The sequence below is a fragment of the Athene noctua genome, unplaced genomic scaffold (genome assembly GCF_965140245.1).
Source record: "Athene noctua unplaced genomic scaffold, bAthNoc1.hap1.1 HAP1_HAP1_scaffold_488, whole genome shotgun sequence".
Taxonomy (NCBI): Eukaryota; Metazoa; Chordata; class Aves; order Strigiformes; family Strigidae; genus Athene; species Athene noctua.
The window spans coordinates 4,145-30,514 of record NW_027437942.1 but is presented as its reverse complement, the minus strand read 5'-3'; the positions used below and the strand labels follow the sequence as shown (position 1 = coordinate 30,514).

Sequence of the window (26,370 nt, the reverse complement as noted above, 5' to 3'; positions counted from 1 at the left end):
AGAAAAATGTATTCCCACAATGTGGAAAACAGTGATAAAAGCATATCACCTTTTCAACAGTTTTCTTTTAAAGAAAGGTACTGAAATTATCTGGGAGATATTCAGATCTGCAGCATTCCAAAGGCAATCACAGCAGTATGCCACATATATGTACATTTCTATATATAGGACAAAACTATCAAAGCACTTAAAATTTATTAAGAAAGTATTTTAAGATCTATATAATATATGTATAAATACGCAGAAGTAACCTTTGTTGAATTACACACATATAACAACATGGAATGAAAACATCACAAAGTATGCTGAAATCAATTTTATCACTGAGCATAACTGAAGGCTGCAATTTCTTTCTTCATTTCCTATTAAGAAAAAAAGACAGTAGCAGTCAGCATGAATATATGCTTAAGAACTCTGTTTATGTCTTCATAAAAAGAATCTGTACATACATGAAAATCTTAGTAATACTTAGCAAATACACAGGGTATCACCACCACAATGTCTTTCTATACCCACTAGTAGCTTCAAACACACCCTTATGCATCCAAAACAGAGAGGAGGCTAAGGAGACTCTATGGATCTGCATCAACAGTGCTTTCAACAGTTAGAAAGAGCAGGCAGTTCCTGAAAAGCCACAGCTAAAAGCTGGAAATGTTACTTTCTGCACTCTAACAAGTAATTCCTCAGAGTCCATCTCTACATACAGCAGAGCTCGTTCCTGACTGATTTGCACAGTCACTCTGAATACGAGATATTGTTATATATGTTAAAGCTAAAGGTAGAAGCAGAAAACAAAGAAACCCAGTCACTTTTAATTTAAGCATTAAAAGTTAAGTCACAAAAGCTCACAAGCCCTGAGATAACGTAAATAAATCCCTTCTCATGCTAAACTACGTCATTCTATGGGATGAAAGACGGGCACATATTTCAGGAATGGGCTCCCTGGATCCAAGTAATCCTCACTGTTGCACAATCAGAATGGAGTGTCTGTTCTAACTCTTTACCAGGTGGGAAGAAGGGATTGAGATGACCAGGGCCAAAGAGAAGAGGCTTCCTCTTCTTTAAGGCAGACTGAGAGGCATGAAGAATTTTATCTCTCTAAGGCACAAGCATCTCGGAGACAACTGGATTCAATGATCTTGAATCTGAAGACTGAATATCCAACCTATCTAAATGGATTTGATACTGGAAATGCCAGACTGGGACCATGGGTGCCTCTGGACGGTTTCTGCTGAGTTCTGACAACTCAGAGAGCCTCTCTTACAGGAAGAGATCAGAGAATTTGACTCGGCATTAAACCAGCATAGGCAGAAAACACCCCTTATGTCAAATTAAAGATGCTTGAGTCACACTAGTTAAAAAAAGGTTAAGATGAGACTACAGGAGAGTCTCAAAGTCTTGTTATGTCTCATACTTAAATTTCTTTTCAAGAACGGAATGACTGCTATATGAAGTATCACCACCTCTGCCTATAAGGGGAGAAAGAGGAAGCAACAGGTTGAGAAAAGCGCCCTCATTTCACAGCCACCCGCCCCTAAAAAGGTTCTGGAGAAGCACTACTGACAGACTGAGGTTAACTGCTTTTGAGAGGGCTGTGTGGGTGTACCCCTTGACTTCAAGCCTTTTCCTGCTGAAGCTGCCAACAATTATGCCAAATACAACAATGGTTTTGCAATACGGATAAATGTCTTCCAGACAAATGAAAAAGTCTTGTCACACAGGTAACTAGGCAGCAAAGAGTCATGCTAAGTAAGCGTGATGTCTAGAGTACATGTACATGCGTAACACACACATGCATAACAGTGATGGAAAGTGCTATAAGACAAGAAAAACGTACCTTCGCTAATTTGGTTTTGTCGTAATCTTTCCGATGTTGGTAAATGCAGTGACTAAGAACAGCATAGAGTTTTTCCAGCTGAAATATACTGAAGTTCTCAGTTGCCACAGTGACAAAATGCAACAGTTGCTGAAGAAAAAAATGGAAACAGCAAGTTGAGAATAGTGCAAGAACCTCTGCATAGGCTCTTTATGTTTTTAGAAGCTAAACAGTAACAGCACAACACAAGTGACATCCTACTTCCTTATATTGTTAAATAAAATGAGTGATGCTTCAGAGAACAGATAAAATACCTCACAAGATTTAACTGGAGAAAATGAGGTTGGTTTTTTTCACACTTCAGAAAAAAGGAAGGATTAAATTTCAGACAATACTTTATTACTGATGAATCACATCAACAATCATAACTGTGAATCAACTGCTTCCAGAACAGCAGGGAATGACACAATCCACTTTGTTGTAGGGCAGCTGCCACAGCAAAGCCACCATTGCATTTCATGAGAGAAACTGTTTCTGCAATGCAGGGCACCACACAATGGATCTTCTAGATACAGCTGTGCCAGCTGGAAACAGAAGCATCCTTAGGGGCTCACCATTACCTGAACGTGTACTGTGCCTACAGCTGCTGGCAGAACACATTGCTCAGGTGTCTGAAGCACATCAGAAAGCAAAGTCAGATCCGTTAGCTCCCGCCTTTAAACTGACGAGTGGATAAACTAGTAGAGTATCTCTGCCTGTAGCAGATGACCCATCTCTCACATAGTTGTTTCTGGTAAAGATGTGAATGTGATAATCTCTGGGAAAGCAACAGGAACAAGGGAGTGGCAGCACCTTCTTCCCCTGCTGTAGTTGTTTAGTATCTGGGTGGTGTGTGAGGCTGTGAAGATTAGCTTAACAGAGCAGCCATACCAAATGAAAGTATTACTGCCTCACAACTGCCCATCGCCAAAGTCTGGCTGCCTCACATCAGATGCATTTCATGACTGTGTCACTCCTTGCAGCTGAAACATATACAAAGGCTCTATCGTACTTACCACCTGCCAAGTGGACAATAACCCTGGAGCACATTATTAGCACCCTGACTCTATGAAAAACCTATGTGGCTCCTCTGCATACACAGGAAGACATGAACAAAACCCCCTCCCTGAAATCTGCTTCTGTAGGAAGCCAGCTTTAAAAAGTTAGTTTCACCTCTACAAATTAAGTCACAGCTTAAAAATATGACAGAACTGTGCTGACGAGCCCCTTCACCAAAGGGGATTCCTGTCTGGCCACAATTTCCCAAACAGGGGAAATATCCATGTAATATTCCCTTTCTCATCATGGCAGGTAAACAGCAGCCCTCCTCTGCATTGGCCAACTTCCAGGACTGCAACCTAGCCATTTTCTTAATTTTCCTCACTGCAATATTCCCTGAAGATCAGGTCCTTCTTCTACCCTCTCCAATTCATGTTAAGGAACCTCTTTTACTCCCTGCAGCTGGGCCCATCTTTAAGTCTTTCCCCAGTTGTAGCCTAGGATAGCAACTTCTCTCCTACAAGAGACTGGAAAATCCTTATCACACTGTAACTATGAATGCAAAATTCTAACACTGGATTTTGAAAGAATTTCAGAAAAGCAGGTATTCGTATTTTAGCCATGATGAGCTTTATGCCAGCCTGGTAACTTCAGGTTTAAAGTCATCACTTGTAGAAATAGAGGTCCTTTTCAGGTTCCTAATAAATAAAAACCTGCAAGAAACCAAACCAAAACCCCCAAATCCATCACAGAAACTGTTAGGACATCACTAACCAACAGTACCAGCAGGTTGTCAGTGGGCTATTTTAAAATTCAGCAAGTCCTCTTAAATTAAAAAAATGAGGAGAGAACCCAGTTTCCTAAAATTTAGTTCACCAAAAGCAAGAACAACAGTCTACACCAGGTGTGGAAACACAACAGTCATAGCCCATTACCAGTTCAATTACTTCACAAGCTATATATCCTCCCCATATATTGTTTTAATTGCCATTGTTTAATTGGCATTTAATTGGCAACTGTACTCATAGCAACAAAACGTCCCGCTTCAGTATTAACAAAACAGAAATTAGACTTACTGTGAACTGGTAATCGACAATCGTTGGCTGTGTGGCAGTCCCCGTGGATGGCTTGACATGTATCACCTGCTGCTCTTCGACCGGAGAATATCTTTCATGAATTACAGAGCATACCCAGAAATCTGGAATGACACAAATTTCTTAAGTCAGAATTTCTGTTTATCTGGAATACAGTATCAGTGAAGTATCCTGTACCTGGAACACAGTTCTTTCTGGAATGACAGAGACAAAACTGTTACCATTTTTTCACTGATAAATGCTTGACTTTCACTTTCTTTCTGGCAAAAGTCACTGATCCATAAAAATCAGCAACTCAGACACAAAAAAAAAAGCACTACGGAAGGCAGCAGGGGAAAAAATATCGTCACATTGCCATTACAGCACTGCATGGTAAAACTTGCAAAGTAATTCAGGCTAGGAAACACATCTTACATTGCAAACTTTAGGACATATGTCTTCTATTCCACATGTGACTCTGGCTCCACACTGCTTGAAGCACAGCTTGGTGCCATTTGAAAAACACACCTCAGAATCAAAAAAACAGCAGCTGCAAAAACCCATGAGTTTGGCTAGCATAACTAAAGGAGCGGCATCATTATGCAAGAAACATTGAGTGCTGGTTCTAGGGAGATACAGCAGCAATAACAGAATGGCATTAAAGATGACCAAATCCTACTAAGTAGTGTAACCCTCTTAGGAATAAAAAGGAGCTACATGACCTGTTTGACCTTTCACTTACCATTTGAATTTCCTTCTTCCAAACATTCTGCTACTTGGCAAGCCATCACTTCACTGTTCATTCCTAGGTCTGAAGGTTCAGGAAGCACGACACTCTTCTTTTCAAAAGCAGGCATTGTGAAAAGGAAAAATGTCTCATCTTCTGCCCCAGATTTATTTTCATTCCCATTTTTCTGTCGTTCTCGAAGTACATTTTCATTTTCTTCCACAGAGTAATCCCGTGTGGGCTCAACTTCAGCGTGATCCATATTAGAAACATGTTTTTCTGGAGACTCTTCACTGCTCTCTACCTCATTTTGCTCTTCCGGAACTTTATTTTCTTTATTGAACTGAAAATTCCTCCTCTTTGCCCTGATACCCAAAGAGCCTTTGTTCTTTTTGTATTTTCTTTTTGATACACCTACAAAGGGATACCAGAAAAAGTAATCCAAAACATTACCCAAGCAGTTCGTCCTTCCAAATCCAGCATCCTCATCTTACTTGACTTACAGGGAAAATGATCAAAGAAGCTCAAGTACCAGTGTCTGTCTCCCTACATGTGTCTAGAGAAAGAGTTGCAAATTAATGAGGTCAATTTGCTATTAGATTTTTCCATTCACAAAACCATCAGCTTCAAGATTTTTTGAGCAGAAAATTCTTACTTTTGATAGGAAGTATTACTGCAAAGCAAGGTTATTAGGTGAAGTTGCTTACTGTCTTACTCCGTGAATTAATCTAGATAAACAGAAAAGCGTTTGGAGACAAGCCCTTCTTCAAATCCGTTTTAAAGCTGTAAACTTCAAAAGCTAAATGTGTGTTGGGCAGAGTTAAAGAGACAATTCTAAGGGAATATTTACTGGAGAAAACATTGTCCGTAAACACTTATGCCTCATACGCTTTCTGATTCAGTTAACCTTGTTTAAAACATAATTCGCATTCTCGCCTTCCAGAAAAAGCCACCATTCTTTGTATTCAGGGAGTACCGCTCAAAGCATATGGGTGAAGTCAATGGCAAAATTCTCAGTCATGCCAGTGAGACCCAGGAAACTTCACACTATGTCATGTGCTTTAACGGAGACACCCAAGTCCCTTTGTTCTTTCATGTCCTTTTCACAGGAAGAGTGAGGAAATCATGATCTTTCCTTTACATATCTATCATGATTGTTCCCCTATTTTTTTTCCCCTTTCCCCCTTCAATTGGAAATCACAGGAAGAGGGAGCATAGAGTTTAGCATTTCTGGGCAGGAAAGGGAAAAATGCTGTTATTATATAACTAAGAACTAGTTGATTGTTCAGCAACTGCCAGGTACAACATTTTTGGCTTCAAGAGGTAGCAATTTAGGAGCCATTACATGTCAGTTGGGCCATCAAGGCCAGTATCTTACGATGTAAACTAACCACTGTACTTGACCTTCATAACCATACTGAATGAATGATCTCTGGATTTATCTCATATTTTGAAGCAAGTTAAAAAATATGATGACTCTGGCATGAAGAACCAGGCATCACAGTAACCTGTTATGTGATAAGAACAGAGAAGGCACTGTTGACTTTAACACCGTCTCCAAGAAAGTGTGAATAAAATGCCACTTGCCTTTAGAGCAGGGTGTACTGGAATTTATCGGTGCTGCTGGCATCTTCATTTTTTCATTACACTTTGGTTCTGTTTCCTTATACCCAGGAACAGAGTTCGGCTTTGGCATTGCACAGCAGTAAGATGGAGTATATGTTGAAGAGCTACAGCCTTGCAGGAAAGAAGAGACCAAAGAATTGTGTCTTGCATTGTTGGTCACAAATACTAAGACAAGTATTAAAGTCCTTAGCGTCAAAAAACATACCTCTTTCCTTACGAGATTCTTCAATCGCCTCACAGCATTGTTCAAAATCTTTGTCCAGTTCTGCCCTCACTATGGCGTATGCAGTATCTCTCAAAGTACAAGCTCTGTGCCTAATGAGGCAACCTGAAATTTTACAGGCAGAACTGAGTATTTTCTACCAGCCAATGAAATCCTTTATTTTGACTACTTAGAAAGATTTGTTCTTGTCATAGGTAGGTTATGAAAGGTTATCTCAGTGCATATTTTCCACATATATATATCTCCACATATATATATATATATATCCTCACATATATATATATATTTATATATATATATAAAAAATATATATTTATATATATATTTATATATAGATATATAAACCAACATAAGAGTTAATTATTAAAGCAAAAGCACTAGTTACTGATCAACACTTCTATCGCCATTTCACACCCACGTAGTTCAACGCTACAACACTAGCAACCTGGCAAGAAACGCTCTCTGTGGGTGTTTAAAATGATCTAATCCCACAGATGACATCTATCAATTTATAAATTTAAAATTTTTCCAAATCCAGGATAAAAACACATCCTCACCTCCACGATCTTCAGCTGTGTTGTACTCTAAAGCATTGCTGCAGATTAGATCAATGTCTTTTAGAAAATCTTCTGCAGTCAGGTACTGGTGCAAGTCAATCTTAGAAAGAATGGTCGACAGGTCCATGGGCTGCTTAATAACTCTGGCATAATCAGATGCCTACAAATGAAATAAACATGCTCAGAGATTTAACACATTGTCTACCAAAATTAATTATTTTAATAAAGTCAAATAAAGTACTTTGTAAAAACCCCAAATATTTACGATCCATCCGAAAACACAGAAATTAACAAGTTCTTTTCTTGAAAATAGAAGGGCTACTTCAACTGGCTTTGAAGAAACAGACCAGAAGAGGGAAAGAAAGCAGCAGGGAGGTCAGAAGCCTGTGTGGGGCAGGGAAGAAAACAGACACCCAGAGTGGGATTCATTTCACTTTGCTTCAGAAAATCCCAGCCAAGAAACCTTTCTCAGTGAAGCCACCTAAGATTCTCTTTGTTGTTGGAGGCAAGGAAAAGGCTGCAGGAATTACACCATGGAAGCATCTGTCCTAGACATCTAGTTTAGAATGAGTTAACTGGACCCAGAGGTGCTGATTTCTTTTCTCAGACCATAAAAGGAGCCTAATGACTAGTTTAGGTGAGGACATCTATGTTTGCTTAGATTATTCACATCTCGGAAACTAGAAGTAAAGGGAAAAACAAGTCAGTGGATGCTTAGGGGAGCAGGACTTTGCTGAAACTCAAAGCTCTATTAAAACTACAGCTGACATGGAAGTATATGTCCCTGGCTTAGACTTATTCAATAAATTCAATGAGAAAGAGACTCAGAAGTGTATGGGAGGAAGAAGAAACCATACAGCCCTTACGGTTGATCTCATACTGAGGAGCCCCAGATGAAACGGAGAATAGAATCTTAACATTTATTTTAAAACTACTGCTTCTACTCTTGTTCTCAAAGAAACTACCAACAGTCAGTGAAAGAGCTTTAGACTTTATTGAAACAGTCCTATAGATACTGTTTCGAATAAAGAAAGAGATCTCTCTGCTTTTCAGTGCTGTAACACGCCTACACGTCAAAGCCTTTTAATGAGCAAACTGTGTTGATGTTTGGTCTAACTGGTAGTTGGACTAGATGACTGCCACAGGTCCCTTCTGACTAAAATATTCTAAAATTCTAATGGCATTTTAGAAGGAACCCAGGGCGTCCAGTGAATAGTCAAGTAACAGACACTCGAGAGCCTCAAGGAGTCAGCAAAAGCAAAATTCACTTCCTGCTTCTTGACAGACCAGAACAGTATGGTCCGAAAAACAAAGATAAACCTTCCTATAAAGAGAACACAAACACTGAGAAATAGACAGAGAGAAATGATGAATACACACGGATAAAATGGTATTAAAGGACAACAGTCATTTACCTCCCCTGGGTTAACAGGCTTTGTAAATGCTCTGAAACATCCATCAGCGGCAAGTCTGAGAGTCACATTCCGTAAGAAAACCCTAAGGTGATGCAACATCTCCTCCTTCTGCTCCTCCGGCTGTCTTATTTCTTTCTCTGTCAGCTCTTGAGGCTTAGGCGGCAGTGCTACAGGCAGTTCTTCAGGCAGTTCTTCCAGTGGCTGACAAGCTTAAATCAATCAGAAACTTCTACTCAATTTATGGTACTCAAACATAAGCATATGGAAAATTATTGATAGAAAATTACCACCACAGCAAATACTGTGTACCTATTAACTTACAGCTAGAGAAGTATATCCTCACCTGCGTTGCCCTTTGATGCAGGAAGTTTAGCAGCTTGATTTATAATTAAGTCCTCAAAAAACTTTCTTCTTTTGTCCTTATTAGGCAAGTGGAGTTGGAAAACTTCATAATCATTAATAAACAAGTCTTTTATCTAAAACATGAGGAGAAAAGATATTACAGATAGAAGGCTACACAAGTTTATATTCTCTTCCAAAAAGATGAGTACCTTTCTAAATTAGACCGAATAATCATCTAGACAAGACAAACTGTGAAAAAGTTATCTTCTTGGCCTTAAAAGGCTAGATTTTCATAGGTTAGCACGGCAGATTACGTATCTTCTCTAAGAAACTCCCCTAGAGCTCAAGCCCAGCAAAGGGACCATATGACACACTGATAAAGTGGTGACATTCACCACCTCCAAGACTGATGATTTTGCATTTACCTGCCTTGCTGCCCTTTAGTTTGAATCTTTATGGCAACTACAGAAGGAACGGGCAGGGTTCAGCAGATGAGTGAGGGCTTTTTGGTTTGGGTTTTTTGAAAATTAATTTCAGTGAGGTGTCTGAAGTTGCATACTTCCAAGTTTTACTCCCATTTTTCAATCTCTACTACCAAAAGGTATGGAAGGAATTTCAATACTTAATTTAGAAGGAATTTATTAACAGCTTAAAAACTTCTGTAGAAAGTTAAACTGTTTCAAAGCCCCTGATGATAAAACCATCTAGCTAAGCAAACACACCTCCCCCCCCCCCCCCCAGTAACTGAGACAAGGTAATCAGAGCAGCATATTCACATTTGGAACACCTTTCTTTAATGCACACTCTCAGATGTCTAGAAAGCCACGCATGTACTCCTACTGAATTGTGTTAAGGAATACAGGTGAAAATCTGCTACCAAGTTAGAGAAGTTGGAACGTAGCTTTCTAATTTGTAAAGCGTTCACTTACATGGAGATTGAAATTTTTATGGAGGTATTTAAATTTGAAATGACATTCTGTCATTAATGGTGTGACCACTCTATTTTTTCAGTAAAAAGATCTTTCATTTTCAGTAAAGGGTTTTCAGTAAAAATATCTTTTTCCCATTTACATGGCAAACACTGTATATTCTTGACTAAGAACATACCTAACTATCTAGAAGTCACTGGAATTATGATCTGAAGTAAATTTATACATCTGTCTAATAAGCATGAATGTGCGAGAAGGTGGAAAAGTTGGGTCAAAGTCAATCTCTTTACTCAGAAAACACTTTACACAAATGCCTTCAGCATTGTTTTATTTAAGCAAATTTTAAGAGACCTGGTTAGGGTGCCTGAGTACTAACAGTGTAAATTTGCTTAACAGGGCACAGTACTCTGGTTCTTAAAGGACTGATCAATTAACAAGAAAGTGAATAAAAAAAAAATAAGACAAATATCAACAGAAGTACCTCGTTCGGGAGATCTGCATGACACACATCAGATGTTGCAAGCAGCAAAACTGGAGCAAATGCTGGAATGTTCCGCAGTAGTGTTATAAAAGTAGCTTTCAATGTAGGTCCAACAGCCTCCCACCACCAATGGATATGTGAGATGTAAATGATACTTGGTGCTGTTCTCTGAGCTTCTCGCATCAGCTGGTAAAAGAAAAGCTTGGATGAGAAAACTAAACCATGTAGAATAGGGTAACGAGTACGTCAAACTAAGAGTCAAGCTATCTTACGAAGCCAAAACATCAAAACAAACCAGCAGAAGAAGAACTTCTTAACAAGAAGGTAAAAGTTTCACTTTGACTCAAATATAGACATTGCTACGCAGATAGAAACAGATCTGAATTTCTGACCGATTTCAAAACTTCCTAGGCGTAAGATAACTCCTAAAGTGTTTCACAACTCAGCTGGTGTGGTGGTGTGCCCAAGACTAGCAGGAGAACAAGATAACCCTTCAGCAAGATGTACTAGTCTGGGTAAATCACTACATGACTGCAGCGACACCATTTTCAATTCAGAGTGGGCACATATTCAAGTCAGCCTGGAGCAGAGTCAGAACAACCAAAGACCTATGTGAGAAGATGAGGCCTGAGACTGTAGAAGAGGCCTGGTTACAATTCATAATTTCAAGTACATTTTGTAAGATTTGTGACCCTTCTTTAGCCTGTCTGAATAGGTCAGCCACGCACAGCCTCTCATTACCAAAGGATCCATCAGACCAGATCCCAATGCTTTGAAAGATCACAAGCCATTTCCTACAGGTAGTACCTCAACCACAAAGGAAGACATGCACCTACTGCATGAGGAGAATGGCAACAGTCCTTTCACATAGCAAATTTCTCTATGCACCCTTTGGGATTATCAGTATTCTGGGAGTGCCTGTCACAAGATGAGAAGTGCATGTGGTATATCTGGGCAGCGACTATAGGTTATAGGACTTCAGGTGCAACCACCACATAACAAGAAAGGAATTGCTCCTCTTATACGACTAAAGAGTATCTGGCCATGTAATGTGTCTGTCCTTACTTGTACAGCTCTGAAAAGCTGCTATTAAAGGTCAGAATATTTTAATACAGTGATGTCAAACAATGAAATGGATTTCCTGCCTACAAGTAAAAAGGAAAGCAGTGCTAAATCTGCTTACATTTAATTTTTCTAGTTAAGAACCCACACCATAGTACCAATGCAAGTGTTCCATGAATCTTAATGCTTCTACTGCATATACTGCAGCAGGGCAGCTGTATGTGTATAAAAAAGAAACACTTCTTTTCCCTAAAACCTCAATTGCTTTACCAATATAAAAGGTGGCTACAGAAAGTGCACGACAAACAGTCGGGCTGATGCAGAGCTATCTCCTGGGAGCACAGAGTCTTAAGCAGCAATGAAAACAACATTCTGGATCCCACCGAGTCTGGCAGGATTCCTAGCCATAATGAGACGTTTATTAGCAGCACCTCCCATCTTCTCCAGCTGCTAACAACATCCTCACTGTTTAATTTGAAATGGAAAATATGGGCATGTACAACATCCTTAGTGTCATCCGATCTAGAAAAAAAAGCGGATTTTCAGACAAAAGTAAACCTAACAGCACATTCAAGCCAGGCCAACTCCATTAACAATGAATTTTGCTTACTTTACTGGTTTACATACAGTTCATGTATTTTAGGAGATTAAAGAGGAAACAGATACCTGTGCACATGTTTCTTCTGGAGACGTGACGCTACTAAACAAAACAGCTAGGTCTAGTGCATAAACTGGAAACTTTTCCAGGGCATGTATTACTGCAGGTGCCAAATGAGAAGCTTGCCCATATCCTGAATCTCCAGTTATTAAGAACCGTGGCCTGCAAGATGTCGGCTGATAATGAGCATTTCTAGAACAGTAAGGAGAAAGTAAGTTTAAAAAGGACGTGATGAATAGGCATACAGATGTTATTTTTTTTTTTTCCTATGCACTTTTTTCTTTTGGTAAATACTCTCCATTTTCAAGCAAATAAGAAGCTGGCCTGTGATCAGGAAGACCATCACAGCCCATTTTATTACAAACAGGTACCCTACTTCCCCTAAGAAAACCTGCCAATCCCCAGCGTGTCTGCTCTTCGTTGGGCTCAGTTAAGTACCAGCTCTTCAATTCCACAGGGGGACTGTCCAGCTCAATACACACATGACAACTCATCAGTAACCTGATATGGGGGAAAACAACTCTCAGCACACACTAGTCTGGATCTCTTCACCACCCATACGCACCAGTTTAAGTAACTGTGAGATCTCTACACCTGTCAAGTTTAGCTGAAATTTGGCCATAGTTACTGGAGATTGTGGGAAGGAAGGGGCAGAACCATATTTTTAGAAAAAAAAATAACATGGGCACTGAAACACATTAGCTGTTATCTCAAGTGCACAGTTGGATCGGTTAAATTACAGCGGTATACTGAAGACGTAGAAGATTTAGATTTGTTTTATTCAGCCACTCTAATTGTTTCACTTTGAATTGTGCATTCGTTTCTCAGTCATGTTGCTTTACTCCCACAAAACACATTTGTGAAAAGCATTTGATTTTTCCACCCCAATACTGTTGTACTTTTACTGGGTGAAGTCCAAGATCCTAGAGACCTAACCAAGCTCAGCAAGTCCAAAGATTTTCTGGACAGCACAGTGACAGAAAGTGAGAAAAATAACTGACACTACAGGGATGACAGGAATCTCTTTTTTCAACTGTTGGCTTATACGACTTCCACAGTAAAATGTCAAAAGATTAACATTAATTTAGTAGGTGAAAGTTACAAAATGCAGACATCATTTATGTTTTTCTCACAGTGTTTTAACGAGCCCTTTCTCAATTTTGTTTCTGCTACATAATTTGCTACTGGTTTAACGCTCCTGGAAGGTAGAAGGTCAAAAGATGGCTACACAAATCCATAGGAGTTTTTTAGCTAGAAGGACAGACAGCACATTTCTCTGGTCTTGAGTCTTTCAAGGAATACCATGGGTTAAATCATGTTCTAATAGTCTGTAGACCACTGACTTGGGAAAAGAGGGCCGGGCCGTTCAGTTTAATGGGTTATGATCATGTACTCCGTTATAACATTAGTAACCAGCTGGACCTTCACCCTTACGTCTTGCAAAGACTGATCACACACACCCCACACCCCCCCCCCCCCGCTTTACTCCTTCATCTACCACCCTTCACATCAAAACTCTTTACAGACCCAGCCATCTTCAAAACATAAACATAAAGGGGATAAACATTTACCTGCTGAAAGTGAGGAGGCTTTCCTTTTGTCTATCAGGCATATTATGAGTTGGCTCATCTTCAAAGATTGATGGTAATTCCTCATCGCTGTCAATCACATCATCTCTTAAAATATTATTTAAACTGTCTGAAAGATAAGTTTGTTAACTTTCCTCAATAGTCCATCTCTCAATATCACATTAATCCATTAATCAAGCTTCTAACTCAGTGTTGGAAACCACTTGTATTTGAGGGCACATGCTGAAAGCTATTTTCTGGAGTTCATTCTACCACAGATCTGAGACTGCACAAGTCTCTACAAAGCTGTCCTACATCCCGTGATTTGCGTAAGCTATTATCCCTCTGTTGGTGAAAACTTGGAGGTTTTTTTCCTTAGAATAAAGACGATTAGGAACAACTTCTGTAGTTCCCAGACACGTGAAAAACCCAATAAGGCTACTTCTTTCTGGAGGAGGTTCCCCCACTGGATGTGGAGCAATTAATGCGATTCATGCAATTAGTGCATGAATGCGATGGCCACAGACTTCAATTTGTCTCGGACTAGTAAGTCAGAATATAATAACCTACTAAATACGGCTCCTTGCCGATCACTGAAGGAGGAGATAAGGTAAAGCGGGCAGCAGAGAGAGAATGCCATTACCAATCCCCGAGCCTCTCTGCTTTGATTTGGCTGGTGGAGTTTTGCCTCTGTTTTTCCCCAATGCAAATACATCTCCCAGACCTACTGGGAGCAATATTGGTGGAATATTCTCCAGGAATGAGCATAACAACTAACTATTCACAAATTTCCATTAATCAGGAGTGGAGTGAGTCGATACATTTACTTGCTCACACCAACTGACAGACTAAACCTGATCAGGGCTGATACAGTCAGGAGCATGAGGTGACATATGCTATGCAAGCCAAGCCCCGAAGTATCCACTCCTAGAACATTCTGATCTCACGTGCAAGTGTACAGTGTGATCCACAAACATTTCAATTCAGAGACTATGGTTAAAAGTCATGACACCTAAACCAGTATTTAGCTTAAACCCCTTGTCTTGTGGTCCTGACAGTCTTCAGACAGGAATTAGAAGCATTCATGTAAAAATACCCTTGTCTCCCCATTTACACATTTATTTTGAAAGAGGTGCCCCATACATTAAACTTTAGATCCATCTCTAGAAATTACAAATACCGTGTTAGCTACTGTCAGAAACAGGGTGCTCTAGCAGAGAACACACAGCGCTCTATTCCAAACGACAAGTCATTCACAGCTCTCATGCAGCACTGTGCACATGCATATTATCACATTCTACTATCGTTACAGCTGAGAGGTTTGCCTATGTTGACTGCACAAACCAGAACTTTTGCCCTGGCAGAATTTTAAAGTGGATGTTCTTGCTGTACCTTGCTGTTGGTTCTCCTTTAGTGCAGTCTCTGCATGGGGAAATACTTTCTGTAAGGCTTGTAAAATTTCTGCTAGGGTGTTTTCAAGCAGTGGTTTTGAAATAGGGGGTAGCGGTTGCCCAGGTGAAGTCACAGCCCTCTGTGAAGATGGAACAATCTTCTTCATAGCCACGACAAAATCCTTTGCTGTTATTTTAATAGAATTGGTATCTAACTGCAGTTTCTCATCACTTTTGTATATCTGAGGATAGCAGCGACGCAAAGCACAGAGGGCAGTTTCAGCACATAACGATTTAATATCAGCACCACAGTATCCTAATAAACAAAACAAGAATCACGTTAGGTCAGTTTCAGGCGACACAGAAGTAAAGGCCAAGGTTTCTAAAGTGCAACCCTGAAAGACTCTGTATACAGCCCAACATTAACTGGTTAAGAGAGAATTTAGAGTGACTGCACTGCGGAGAAATTTTGTTATGTGGTTTGCAGCTTGATATCCTGCACTTATGAAGCAGCATCACAGTCAAAACTTTGCTCCCAAGGAAGATGCCCAAACCCCGTTCAACATTCTGACAGACAAAATAAAATCAAAAGAAAAGAAGCATCTGACATTGTCGTTATTTGCTCCCAAGACGTGCCAGTTGCCTCACCGCCTCACTCTGCAGGCAAGGCACAAGAGCTGGGGTAGAGCCTGACACAAGCCCAGATTCCTTGGGGCTCAGTCACATACAGTAACTCACTTAGTTTTCAAACTTACCAACACATTTTTCAGCTAGGTCTTCAAGAAACCTGTCCGATGGCTTAGGGTTCCAGCCTTGCGTGTGAATCTTTATAATCTCTTTTCTAGACTGGAAACAGAATGGTTGCCTTTTAGTTTGTCCCAGGTTTTTTCTTAAAAAAACCCTCAAAACCACAGAACAAAACCCCAAAAAACCTCACAATAATACAAATAATTCTCTTCTCTACTAAACTTCTAAGAATTTTAAAGTTCAGTTAATATGCTCTCTGCTTTTTCAAGCACAATATTTAATCATTCTCAACTTGTTACATTAAACTCTTCCTGGGGGTCTGCAGTGAAATCTAATGCATTTATAGCTTCCATAAAAAGTAAGTTTCCACAAGTAGAAGACCTAATGGTCCTAAGGAAGAACCTCTAGTGAAAAAATAACTAAATTATTTGCAAACAGAGATTTTTGACCAAAGAAAATTCTCTCAAATTCAGCAAAACTTCATGGTGACAGTCTCATTAGTTCATCAAATTTGCTTTTCTGCAGATGCATTCAAGGAAAACAGTCCTAGCACAACATTTCAAATTGCTACAATTGTAACAAAGAATAATAATTATGACTCAAACTACTGTCACTGATCCAGAAAGTGTCAAATGTTGCCTATCCTCATCTCCAATTAGCAAGACTTTCATTTAAGTATTTCCTGGTACATAGATTAATTAGGGCAGATTTCTAGATTTCCACAGTAGGGAGTAGCATATTTGATCTGTTTCATGGTGCCCCCTCTCCTGTTGCTGAGAGCAGGTAAAAACTGGAGACACATGTTTGTTTTAAATACACTGTTTAGTGCACTTTCACCAGCCTTCAATCCAGTAAGTGTTTTATCCTTTTTCCAAAAAGCACTAATAAAAGAAAAAGAAGTGTCAGTGACAGCCAGAGGGAAAACACAAAACCAGCCTTCCAGTTTTGCACGCTGTCGTCACCCTTTCAATATGTTTTGGTTGCTATAATATTGTAATTAAATAATTATAATAGAATTAGAATGATATTATTATTATTTGGTTGCTATAATACTTTCATTGCTTAGCTATCACCGTTGAGCTAGAAGCTTCCCAAGCCCTCCACCTGTGCAGCGTCCTTCACCCCTTTGTCCAAATCCCTGTTAATAAGTACCTCTCCCAGGATACCCAGCCTGGGAACAATCCAACACAGAAGAGCTGCTACCCCTTCACAAACCAAGAGCAAGAACAATTCAGGGTGAAAGTGCCCAAGTGAATTAAATAAGTAAGCAAGCATGAACTGCTTTGGCAACAGGAAATTTTCATTCACTCCTGCACCCTGGTTAAGGTTTTTGTTATCAAAAATGAAATTCTTGTGTGCACACCATTTCTTTCATTTCCAAGATGAGATAGCAGTAATTTGTAGCCAATTCATACATTCAATCTTTCTTAAACATTTGATAGAAGCATCCCATTTTCTTGGCTGGTCACAGTGAAACCAGAACTAATTACAGAACTTAATCATAAATATTCAAGTATCAGATCTGCCCTCCACAGTACAAGACAGTCTCTCCAGATATCCCTCTTTCGTCCACGTTGTACAAAACCAGTTTTGATTTTAACTGCTCAGTGATACTGCATTGTTACATGGTTTTGTTATAAAGATGGACTCTGCTACATTAGCATTAAGACAGTTTAAGTTCTTACCTCTTTATTTGGCAAGGTGAAGAGGAGCTCTCGATCAAAGCGTCCCGGTCTTCGTAAAGCGGGATCTACGGCATCCAGTCTGTTGGTGGCTCCGATTACCACAACCTCTCCTCTGCTGTTTAAGCCATCCATGAGTGCCAGAAGTGTTGAAACAAGAGAGCTAACAGGAAGATATAATTTTAATTCACTGGTTTAGTAAATTCTGTTATGTTTTACATGGCCTTCTCCAACGATCACCCCAAAAGGATAAGCTTTTAGTTGATTTTTAACAGATTAGTGACTCATTTGAAGACATACAAAAAATAGATAAGGTAACACAAGCCTTGTGCTGATCTCAAGCTTAGTGAATTGTTTCCAACTATTGTTTAAAAATCAACGGAAATTTAGTAGCACTGTATTACTAGTTTTCAGGATAAATGAATGTGTCACAAAGTTAAATAGGTTGTGATCTTCTTTTCACAAAGATCGAGCAGTTTCTACGTAGGTACAAAAAATGTACTACCTGTAAACTTGGTCTTGCTTACTGGACCTCACAGGAGCAAGACCATCTATCTCATCAAAGAAAATAATTGAAGGTCGCATCCGGTAGGCCTGGAATGAAAACACAGGAATGCTGACAGAAGTAAACCAGCACTATTTTAAAGAGAAAATGCATGAAAAACGTTATGGTTGGAAGGTCACTAGAACTAGATCTTCAGACTAGCATCAGGGATCTCTACTAATTGAGCAAATGGAGTAAGTGCCATGAGTAACAGAAGACAGCAGCCTATGTCAGCCCCCCTGAGACTGGGTGATAGGAAACAAATCATACCAGTACTTTTTACAGCTCTTTGGCAACCACTGAGAACAGAGCCGGGACTTAATTCAATTACAGGTTCTGGAAGCAAGCTTCCATTATCAATTTGAATGACCGTGCTTTTAGCCTGTATCTTTCTCCCTCTGATCTAAAGCCACCATATCATAAGGAGGTGAAAGTCCCCCTGTGCTCTGCACTGGTGAGGCCACACCTGGAGTGTTGTGTCCAGTTTTGGGCACCTCAATACGAGAGAGACAGCGAGGTGCTGGAGCAAGTGCAGAGGAGGGCAATGAGGGTGGTGAAGGGCCTGGAGAATAAATCCTGTGTGGAGAGACTGAGGGAGCTGGGACTGTTCAGTCTGAGGAAGAGAAGGCTGAGGGGAGACCTCATCACTCTCTACAGCTCCCTGAAAGGACATTGTAGAGAGGTTGGTGCTGGTCTCTTCTCACAGGTGACACAACAAGGGGGAACGGCTTTAAACTCCAATGGGGGAAGTTTAGACTGGACATTAGGAAAAAAATTTTCACAGAAAGAGTGGTCAGACAATGGAATAGGCTGCCCAGGGAGGTGGTGGAGTCACCATCCCTGGATATGTTTAAGGGTTGTTTAGATGAGATGTTGGGGGATATGGTGTAGGAGAGAACTTCGTGGAGCAGGGCTGATGGTTGGACTCGATGATCCCAAGGGTCTTTTCCAACCTGAATGATTCTGTTCTATGATTCATATCTCTTGCCTCTTGAAACCCTTTTTGTGGCTGGTTTTTTTTTTGGGGGGGGGGAAAGTTTGGTGGTGCGTTTTTGTTTTATTTTGTGGCAGAGGGTGGGCGTTTGCTTTGAGAGGTTTTCTTGTTTATTAATCTTTCACAGTACACCTCAAGATTTCAAGCCCCTAAAAAAACCCACTGAAAAAGGAAACACGGGCAATCCCATTTTAGTGGAAGGAACTGACAAAACACAAAAAAGAGTGAACTGTTCTTAAAAATACTCACCACAGAAAATTACAGTTACAGCTCAGAACACATAGCACATTTCAACCTTACCTGATCAAATAACATACGAAGCTCTCGTTCAGATTCACCCACCCATTTACTCAGGCAGTCAGCACCTTTTTTCATGAAAAAGGCTATTCTCCTGCCACCTTGGCTACATTCATTAGCAAGTGCACGAGCCACCAGTGTCTTGCCAGTCCCTGGCGGACCATAGAATAGGCAGCCTCTGCAATTACAAAAAAAAAAAAAAAGATTTAAGAAAAAAAACATTACAACCCCCATCCCTAAAACGCACAACTCTTCTCTCCTAAATAAAAGATTTCATCTATACAACAGCAGTAACAGCTGAAGTGTGAGAAAAGACAAATTGGATGGAAGTTTTGTGTTCCTGCACAATTCAACAAGGCAGCAAACAAAATGAACAAAGAATATAACACAGATGTACAAAACCCTGAGAAAAGATCCACAAGGACACTTCCAAAACTGATGACAAACCAACAGGGGTGGTTACAGCACGGGGGAACCAAACAAGAACAAACTTCAGTGAAGGATGAGACGGGGCTCTAACATGAATCACCAGTTCAGTTTTTAGTGATGCACTGCATATTCATTCTTGTTTTCACAAGAATCAAGATTTGGTAGTAAAGCATTTCATTCTCCTTCAAAAAGCTTTAAGTTACTGGATTTGGACTCCCAGACCATCCATTGCTGATGATAAATGAGGAGGAACTCTAAAGCTGGGAGGATATTCTGCATTTCCAGATAAACATACTCTTCATCTAAAAAAACTAATACACTGCTCTTTCAAGAGAATTCCAATGAAGAAAGAAGCAAAACACTGAGAGATTTTATTTTGATTATTTGCAATAGTTTTAAGTTCCTGAAAGCAAAGAATTTAAAGTCATATTTCAATGTCCGTGATCGAGTTTTGCTGACGAAGAGCATATAAAGCTAACAACTAGATCTCTAATAATTTCATCTCATAATGCAGAACTAATTTAGCTGTATAAGAAGTGGACACATTCTTATTTTAGCCCGAACACAAACACACACTGCAAGGTTCTAGTTGCAAGTCTTATCAATTGTAAAATTGCTACTTGAGCACTTGAAAAAAAAAAAACCACACAACCAAAGAGTCAGTGGGAGAGACAAGTGGACGACTTCCAAGCAACACACATGACTACCAATAATTAACTCCTCCTTGCTTGTAAACTAATTAAGCTGACTTGTACATAGCACTCAAAAACAACATAACGCCACCTTTTAAAGGCAAGACACCTTTAAAGTGTATTCTCACCAAAAACTAAATCTTTGAGCCCACACGTATTCTGGATTCTATCCATTTTCAAGAAATTACTTTTTGCTACTGCTAAAATCCTCATCAACATCACTGAAAATTTTGAAGCATGTAAATATATTGATACCTCAGTCAAATATTCTACGGAAAACAAGTGAATTATAGTTTCAAGCAATGTCTGTTACCTTGGCGGTTGAATTTTCAATCCCTGAAAGACTTCTGGGTAAAGCAGTGGAAAAATGACCATCTCCTTTAAAGCTGCAATGTGGTCAGAAAGACCACCCACACCATCAAATCGTACCTAAAAATAAATTCAGTAGAACACATTTTTGCATGTTAAAGAAAGCTGCACCCACAATAAGGTTCCATCAGAAATCACATGTCAGCACAAATGTAACATTCTGGGCAGTTTCAAATTGCTCGAGAAAAACCGTTAACCAAGGTAGCTGTAGACAGCACGTTATTGAAAGCTTTTATAAGCCCTGTAAACAATTCACTGACACAATGAACTAAAAATACTTACCAGACCATCTGTTTGCATTGGATCACCATCAGACAGACCTGTTCCAATCTTCATTCGATCCTTGTGAATTCTCTTCAACATATCTTTCCCAAAGTTTAGTGGAAGACACCTGTTTTGAATTAAGGAGAAAGAGAAAGGCGCTTTCTAACTTACGATGCAGCTAGAAGATTTTTGCTTTTACAATGATGGGAAGCGAATGCACAAAAACCTCACGAATTACCAGAAACTTCCTAAATAGTTAAATGTTCCTTCAAATGGGTTTACATTTAATATCCATAAGTAAATAAAGGAAAATGGTCACTCCAGACATTAAAGCATTAATTATTTTAACAACTCTTAGCACTTACGAATATCCACGCCAGTATGAATGCAAGAAACAGCTATGCTGTACGTGGAGACCATGAACTGACCTTGACTCGTGTGATGGAAGAACCCCCTAAAATACACTGACATCTTTTAAAGATTTTACATTCAAAAAGTTACAGCCCAAGGGGATACTTATTTCAGTGTGGATTAACATGATGAAGGCTGTCCACCAGTGCTGGGACTTGCTGAGGACTTTACGATATATGTGCCAGAAGACACACAGGTCTGAAAGACATCAGGCTGAAAACTTATCTGTTAAACCGTCATTAAAATAGTTCTTCTAGAGCATTTGTTATGTAAGAAAACCTCAGTCATTTCCTCTATTTATAACTTTTTTTTTTTTTTTTACAGTGGTTTTCTTTCTGAATAAACCTCTGTAAAGCACAGTAATTAAAACATGATATAAGTGTTCCTCCCACCATTCCCACCTAGAGATCAAATTGCTTCTTAAAAATCAATTCTAAAAATCCAGTTTTAGAGAGTCCAGTTACAGTTGTCACTATCAACAGATGTGATTAGATATTGCGACAGTTTAGAAAGTGCACAAGAGGAAGAGGATAACATTTCACAGTTAGGCAGATGCAAACTCCTCCCAGATTCTCCAATTTCATTAACCTTCTTAAATCTCTGTTATGGGTGTTCTTCCTATGGCTCTCAAACTGCTCTTCATCTTCAGATGACGATGAGGATGAGGAATCACTGTCGTGGACTGCCTGTCTCCGTCTGCATACATTGAAACAAGCAAGTAACCAAACTGAAGTACGCACTAAGTCATATTGAAATCTAAGTGAATTCTATCGCAGAATTTACTTTGAGATCTATTAAGTTTCCAGATCGTTTCACTCTTATGAATGAATCTGATTTCAAGTTACATTACATGACTTTCCTTGTGACAGCAAAATTTAGTTTTTCTTTGGAAGGTAAAATGTTTAACCAGTTCACAAAATTTCATAAACAGATTACTCATTTTGTCCAATCTTTCTCACACACACAAACAGAACCTCACTTAGCATTATGTATCCACTCTGGGAAACATAATCCTTTTTAACTTATTTAAAAATTTGTCTTCAAAACCCCTTCCTTCCATAACTGTCTGCTTTCAAGGATGCAAAACAAAGCGCTTCCTATCTAGCAAGAGACCCCATTCTCCATGCTCTAACCGGTTACAGGATCCAAAATCCCTTTGTCATTACTATTGCAATTTATAAACTCATTTAGCACTTTTCCTGTTTAAGAACAGTTTCTTACGGAAAAATTAACTGATTCCAGAGAGGAATCAGTATTTGAGTGATCAACAAAAAATTAAAACTTCCATACAGGTTCTCCCTCTATTATCATCAATTTTAAGAAAATAATTTGTATCCCTCAAGATTAAATAGTCTATGATTTTCAGACAGATATGCTGGCTTCAATTCCACAATAAAAGAATCTCAGTTCCACAATCTCTGCCACAACCTCCATAATCACCTTATCAGTGATAAGGTAGCATCAGTAAAAAGGCAGTAAAAATCCCTTTTTAAAAAATCTAATGGCTAATAAAAAGTATAGCCTCCCCCCCAACATTCGTTGTCTTTATACCCTCAGACCACATCGATAATCCTACTATTAACTTGTAATTACCACCAATACAGAAACCCTTGAAAGCTTCATTCAATAATGTGACTGACGGCACTATTGATAAAGAAGAACTATCACTATTCTATAGAAGAACTATACACCAACCTCTTATTTCTTCTGGAAGACCCTTGTGACTGGCCTGAAAAATACATCTTACGCTCTTCCGGTTCTGTTGAAAGCAAAGAATTTAGAACAATGTTACAGACAAGTTTAAGAGAAAGCAGGATAGTGAAGGAGGCAGAAAACATGATGTGTTTCACCCATCTCTAATTTCAGAAGAAGTTGCAAGTGATTTGGGAAGGGGATTTCATTTTTTGTAAATCAGTGCACAGTATAAATGAAAAAACACATACCTGCTTTTTAAGGAGAACTGAAGAACACAAGGGGAAGATTATCAAGTGTGTTTAATTACTGTTCTTCGAAGGATATGTAGGTAATTTTTTTACCAAAAATCAACAGTAAGTATGACAAATGGCAAAGAAAGATCATGTGCACAGGATACATGTATTTAATAAAATTTACTTGCAGAATGAAGGTAAGAAATGTAAATAGGAGTGTGTGTATATATATTTTCATTCCACAAAACCTCACTCATACGCAAGAAATTAGTCTGAAGAGGAACTATGCATATAACGTACTTGCCATCGGAGCTTGATAGCGCTGAACAGTTTTCCTCTGTCGAAAGTTGTAACGCTTTTGAGTGTCTTCACCATCACCTTTCGCGTCGCTTTCTTCCGATAAAACTACTGTACATTGATTGACAGAACATTAAATGGGTTTTAAGTACTGTTGCAAATTAGATTAAAAAATGCACTACACAGATGCCTAACAGGTTCTACTATTATGTTAATGTTAAGGACACAATAGATCTGAAAACCTGCAACACCTTAAGGCCAGTTTATGCAAAACACGTGCCAGAAATCAGAAAACACAGAGGAGCATGAAAACAGATATTGTTTTGCCCTTGCACCAATGGCTGGGTGACTTCTAATCAGTCTTAACACCAACAGTTCTGTCATCTCAATTAGCTAAGATGCAGCTCCTATGAAAACCACTATTTCAGAAAGTCTTGTTCTTTTGAGAAAGTGTTTCAAGGAAATGTTTTTAATACTCTACAGTGGTAAGAGTAAGCATGTTGTAATCTAGCTCCAAATGCTGCCTCTGCCACAGATTACATGAGCAACAATGGGCAATGGACAATGGTTTGAATTTCCCCAATCAGAAAACAATGTTGAAGGCATACAGTTCATGCCACTAGCTTCTGGAAAGTAACAAAGTTTTTTTCATGAAAGATGGTAAGAGTGCAAAAAAGCAGTATCATTATCTAGCAGGTTCTTAACATTCATAACAACCTCTCACATTCATAGCTGTACACCATGTGAGGAATGGACACACTCTGTTTACCTACCCGCTCGCTACAGGTAAGTGAATTTCATTCCTTGGAAAGAACTACCCTTTTTTTTTCTTCCCAAAAGGTTGCACTGCTTTCTGAATGCAAGGTAATACACAAGATATATAGACAGCACATGGAAAACTGAAAAAATGTTTTGGTATCACTACCATTCCCAGCCACTGATACTCCAATACTCCTCTTAAAGGCATGAATTTCTCTGTTTTTCTGCTTCTCTAGTCCTTCCCCTTGCTCCACTCATCTTCTTTACACCAGCACTGAAATATTTGCCCCACTCCTTCCTGGCATGCTTTTCCTTATAGAATTACATTTTAGATTTTTCCTAAATTAAAATTCCAGAGTTTGCACTTTGATCCCAAACTAATTGCCTCACTCTTACTTCCCATTCCACATACTACCTACAAGGACAAGTCTTTCCTGCCCAACTGCCTGAGATCCACACACCTGAACCAAGCCATACGGTTCCTCCCTCTAGAATGCCCATGCCTTCTATTAAAGCTGCTCTTACTAAAGTCGTGAGTTGATATTCTCCTAACTCCTAATCTCCAAATGATGAGTCCCCTGTCCTTCTCCCTCTCCAGTCAAACGGCCTTGGCATACCTAATGTTTCTTTTTGTTCGTGCCTTGTCCTACCTTGGTTTCTTTAGGTCAGCCTCTCACCAGACCACTCCTATGGCTCCAAGTGTTCTCTCACTGCTCTACATGAAGGTCTGATCGGGAGCCACAGGCTAGGTCAGATCTAATCATAGGCCTAACGACAGGCCACGGACTGTTCTCAGGCCTGTTCGTGATTAGGAACAAGATCACCCCAGGGCTCAATGACACCTGGACATTTACCTTGAACCTTTCTGTAAGGTTCTATTGCCAGTGTAAGGTTCTATCGCCAGGTCTCACACAGTCTGTGTAACATGTACAAGATACTGCCCTCACTGGTTATTGCACAAATCATCTCTTATTCAAGTTCTGATGGTCAGAGAGGTGATCAGGTGCAGGGCACCATCAGTCAAGTGTGCTGACCAGCAAACTGTTGACATGTCACCAGCCCTTTTTATCCTCTTGCCCCTCTACTTTCCCACTCTTGTTCCTCCTGAAATTATCCCAACCCCTCCCTTGTTCTGCCTTTGGTTCCTGCCCTAAAGATCCCATAATAAGTCCTGTGCAAACTGCTCTTCCCCTGCATCCTACAATATGTCCCACCTCTAGGCAGTAATCCCTTAGGCCAAAATGTCATTTGGAGAGCTGCTCCCAACGACTCATCCAGATGGGTTTCACACCTGCACACTGGGGCTGATGGCTCTGCTGGGACAGCCCCAAGAGGGGCCCAGACAAGGGAGCTGCTCCTTCTTGATTTGGGTCCCTGCCTCTCACTGTGCACCCCTGTGCTCCTCTGGGCTCGTGCATATAGGACTTGGATGGGCTGATGGCCCTGGGATGGCCCTGGCAGTAGCCCAGCAGGGTATTATTTGGACTCTCCCTCCTGCCACTGTCCCTCTGAGCTCCCTTGTGGGTGTGCAGAGATCTATCACAAAATCTAACACTGACGGGCTCAACTACTGCCACATTCTCTTCTGTTCTTAAGTACAGTCTCACCCCCTCCTTTTCCACCCAGAAAACTCCTGCAAGGGCCATTGCACTGACTGCCTTCATCACAACTATCACTCTCCTTAAAACCTTAAAGTCTTCCCCTCCTCACTTCAAACATAAAGTTAAGATGGCCTTTTACAATTTAACCTTATTCCTCATGGTATTTCCATGAGTACCAGGATGACAGCTCCTAACTAACTGCCCAGACAGCAGCTTCCACTGACTACTGATAAACACAAAAAGGAACACGTCTATCTTCTCCCCTGCTGATCTTCACACTTGGGAGGAGCTTTCCATACACATCTGGCAGCCCACCTGACTTCCACAAAATGCTCTCGCTGTGCTGTTCAAAACCATGAAAACTGTCGTGCTTGTGCTGTAGCAAGATCGTTCTTTCTCATTCGGAGCAACACCGTTCAGTTCTTTGTATTCCCACCTGTCCACAGCCAT

At 39.8% G+C, this 26,370-nt stretch overlaps 1 protein-coding gene across 1 annotated transcript; it reads right to left on the bottom strand.

The window, feature by feature from the left end:
• Window positions 1-320: 320 nt before the first annotated feature.
• Window positions 321-26,370, bottom strand: LOC141955723 (ATPase family AAA domain-containing protein 2-like). Its single transcript, XM_074895321.1, has 23 exons — window positions 26,220-26,370; window positions 23,564-23,671; window positions 23,031-23,094; window positions 21,924-22,031; window positions 20,943-21,051; window positions 20,605-20,720; window positions 19,174-19,348; window positions 17,841-17,929; window positions 17,339-17,498; window positions 15,662-15,752; window positions 14,908-15,222; window positions 13,519-13,645; window positions 11,956-12,139; window positions 10,228-10,413; window positions 8,819-8,951; window positions 8,476-8,684; window positions 7,061-7,220; window positions 6,486-6,608; window positions 6,242-6,391; window positions 4,670-5,068; window positions 3,931-4,052; window positions 1,838-1,966; window positions 321-362 (listed from the first exon to the last, which is right to left on the bottom strand). The coding sequence occupies exons 1-23, from the start codon at window positions 26,368-26,370 to the stop codon at window positions 321-323; spliced, it is 3,450 nt and encodes a 1,149-aa protein (XP_074751422.1).

Bases quoted from the DNA above. Each gene is read 5' to 3' on its own strand.
- LOC141955723 (XM_074895321.1), bottom strand. From the start codon at position 26,370: ATGGCTGTGGACAGGTGGGAATACAAAGAACTGAACGGTGTTGCTCCG. The intron at 23,095-23,563 runs GTACGTTATATG...TGCTTTCAACAG, and splicing joins CTATCAAGCTCCGATGGCAA to AACCGGAAGAGCGTAAGATG. The intron at 4,053-4,669 runs GTAAGTGAAAGG...GTGTCATTCCAG, and splicing joins GGAAGAAGGAAATTCAAATG to ATTTCTGGGTATGCTCTGTA.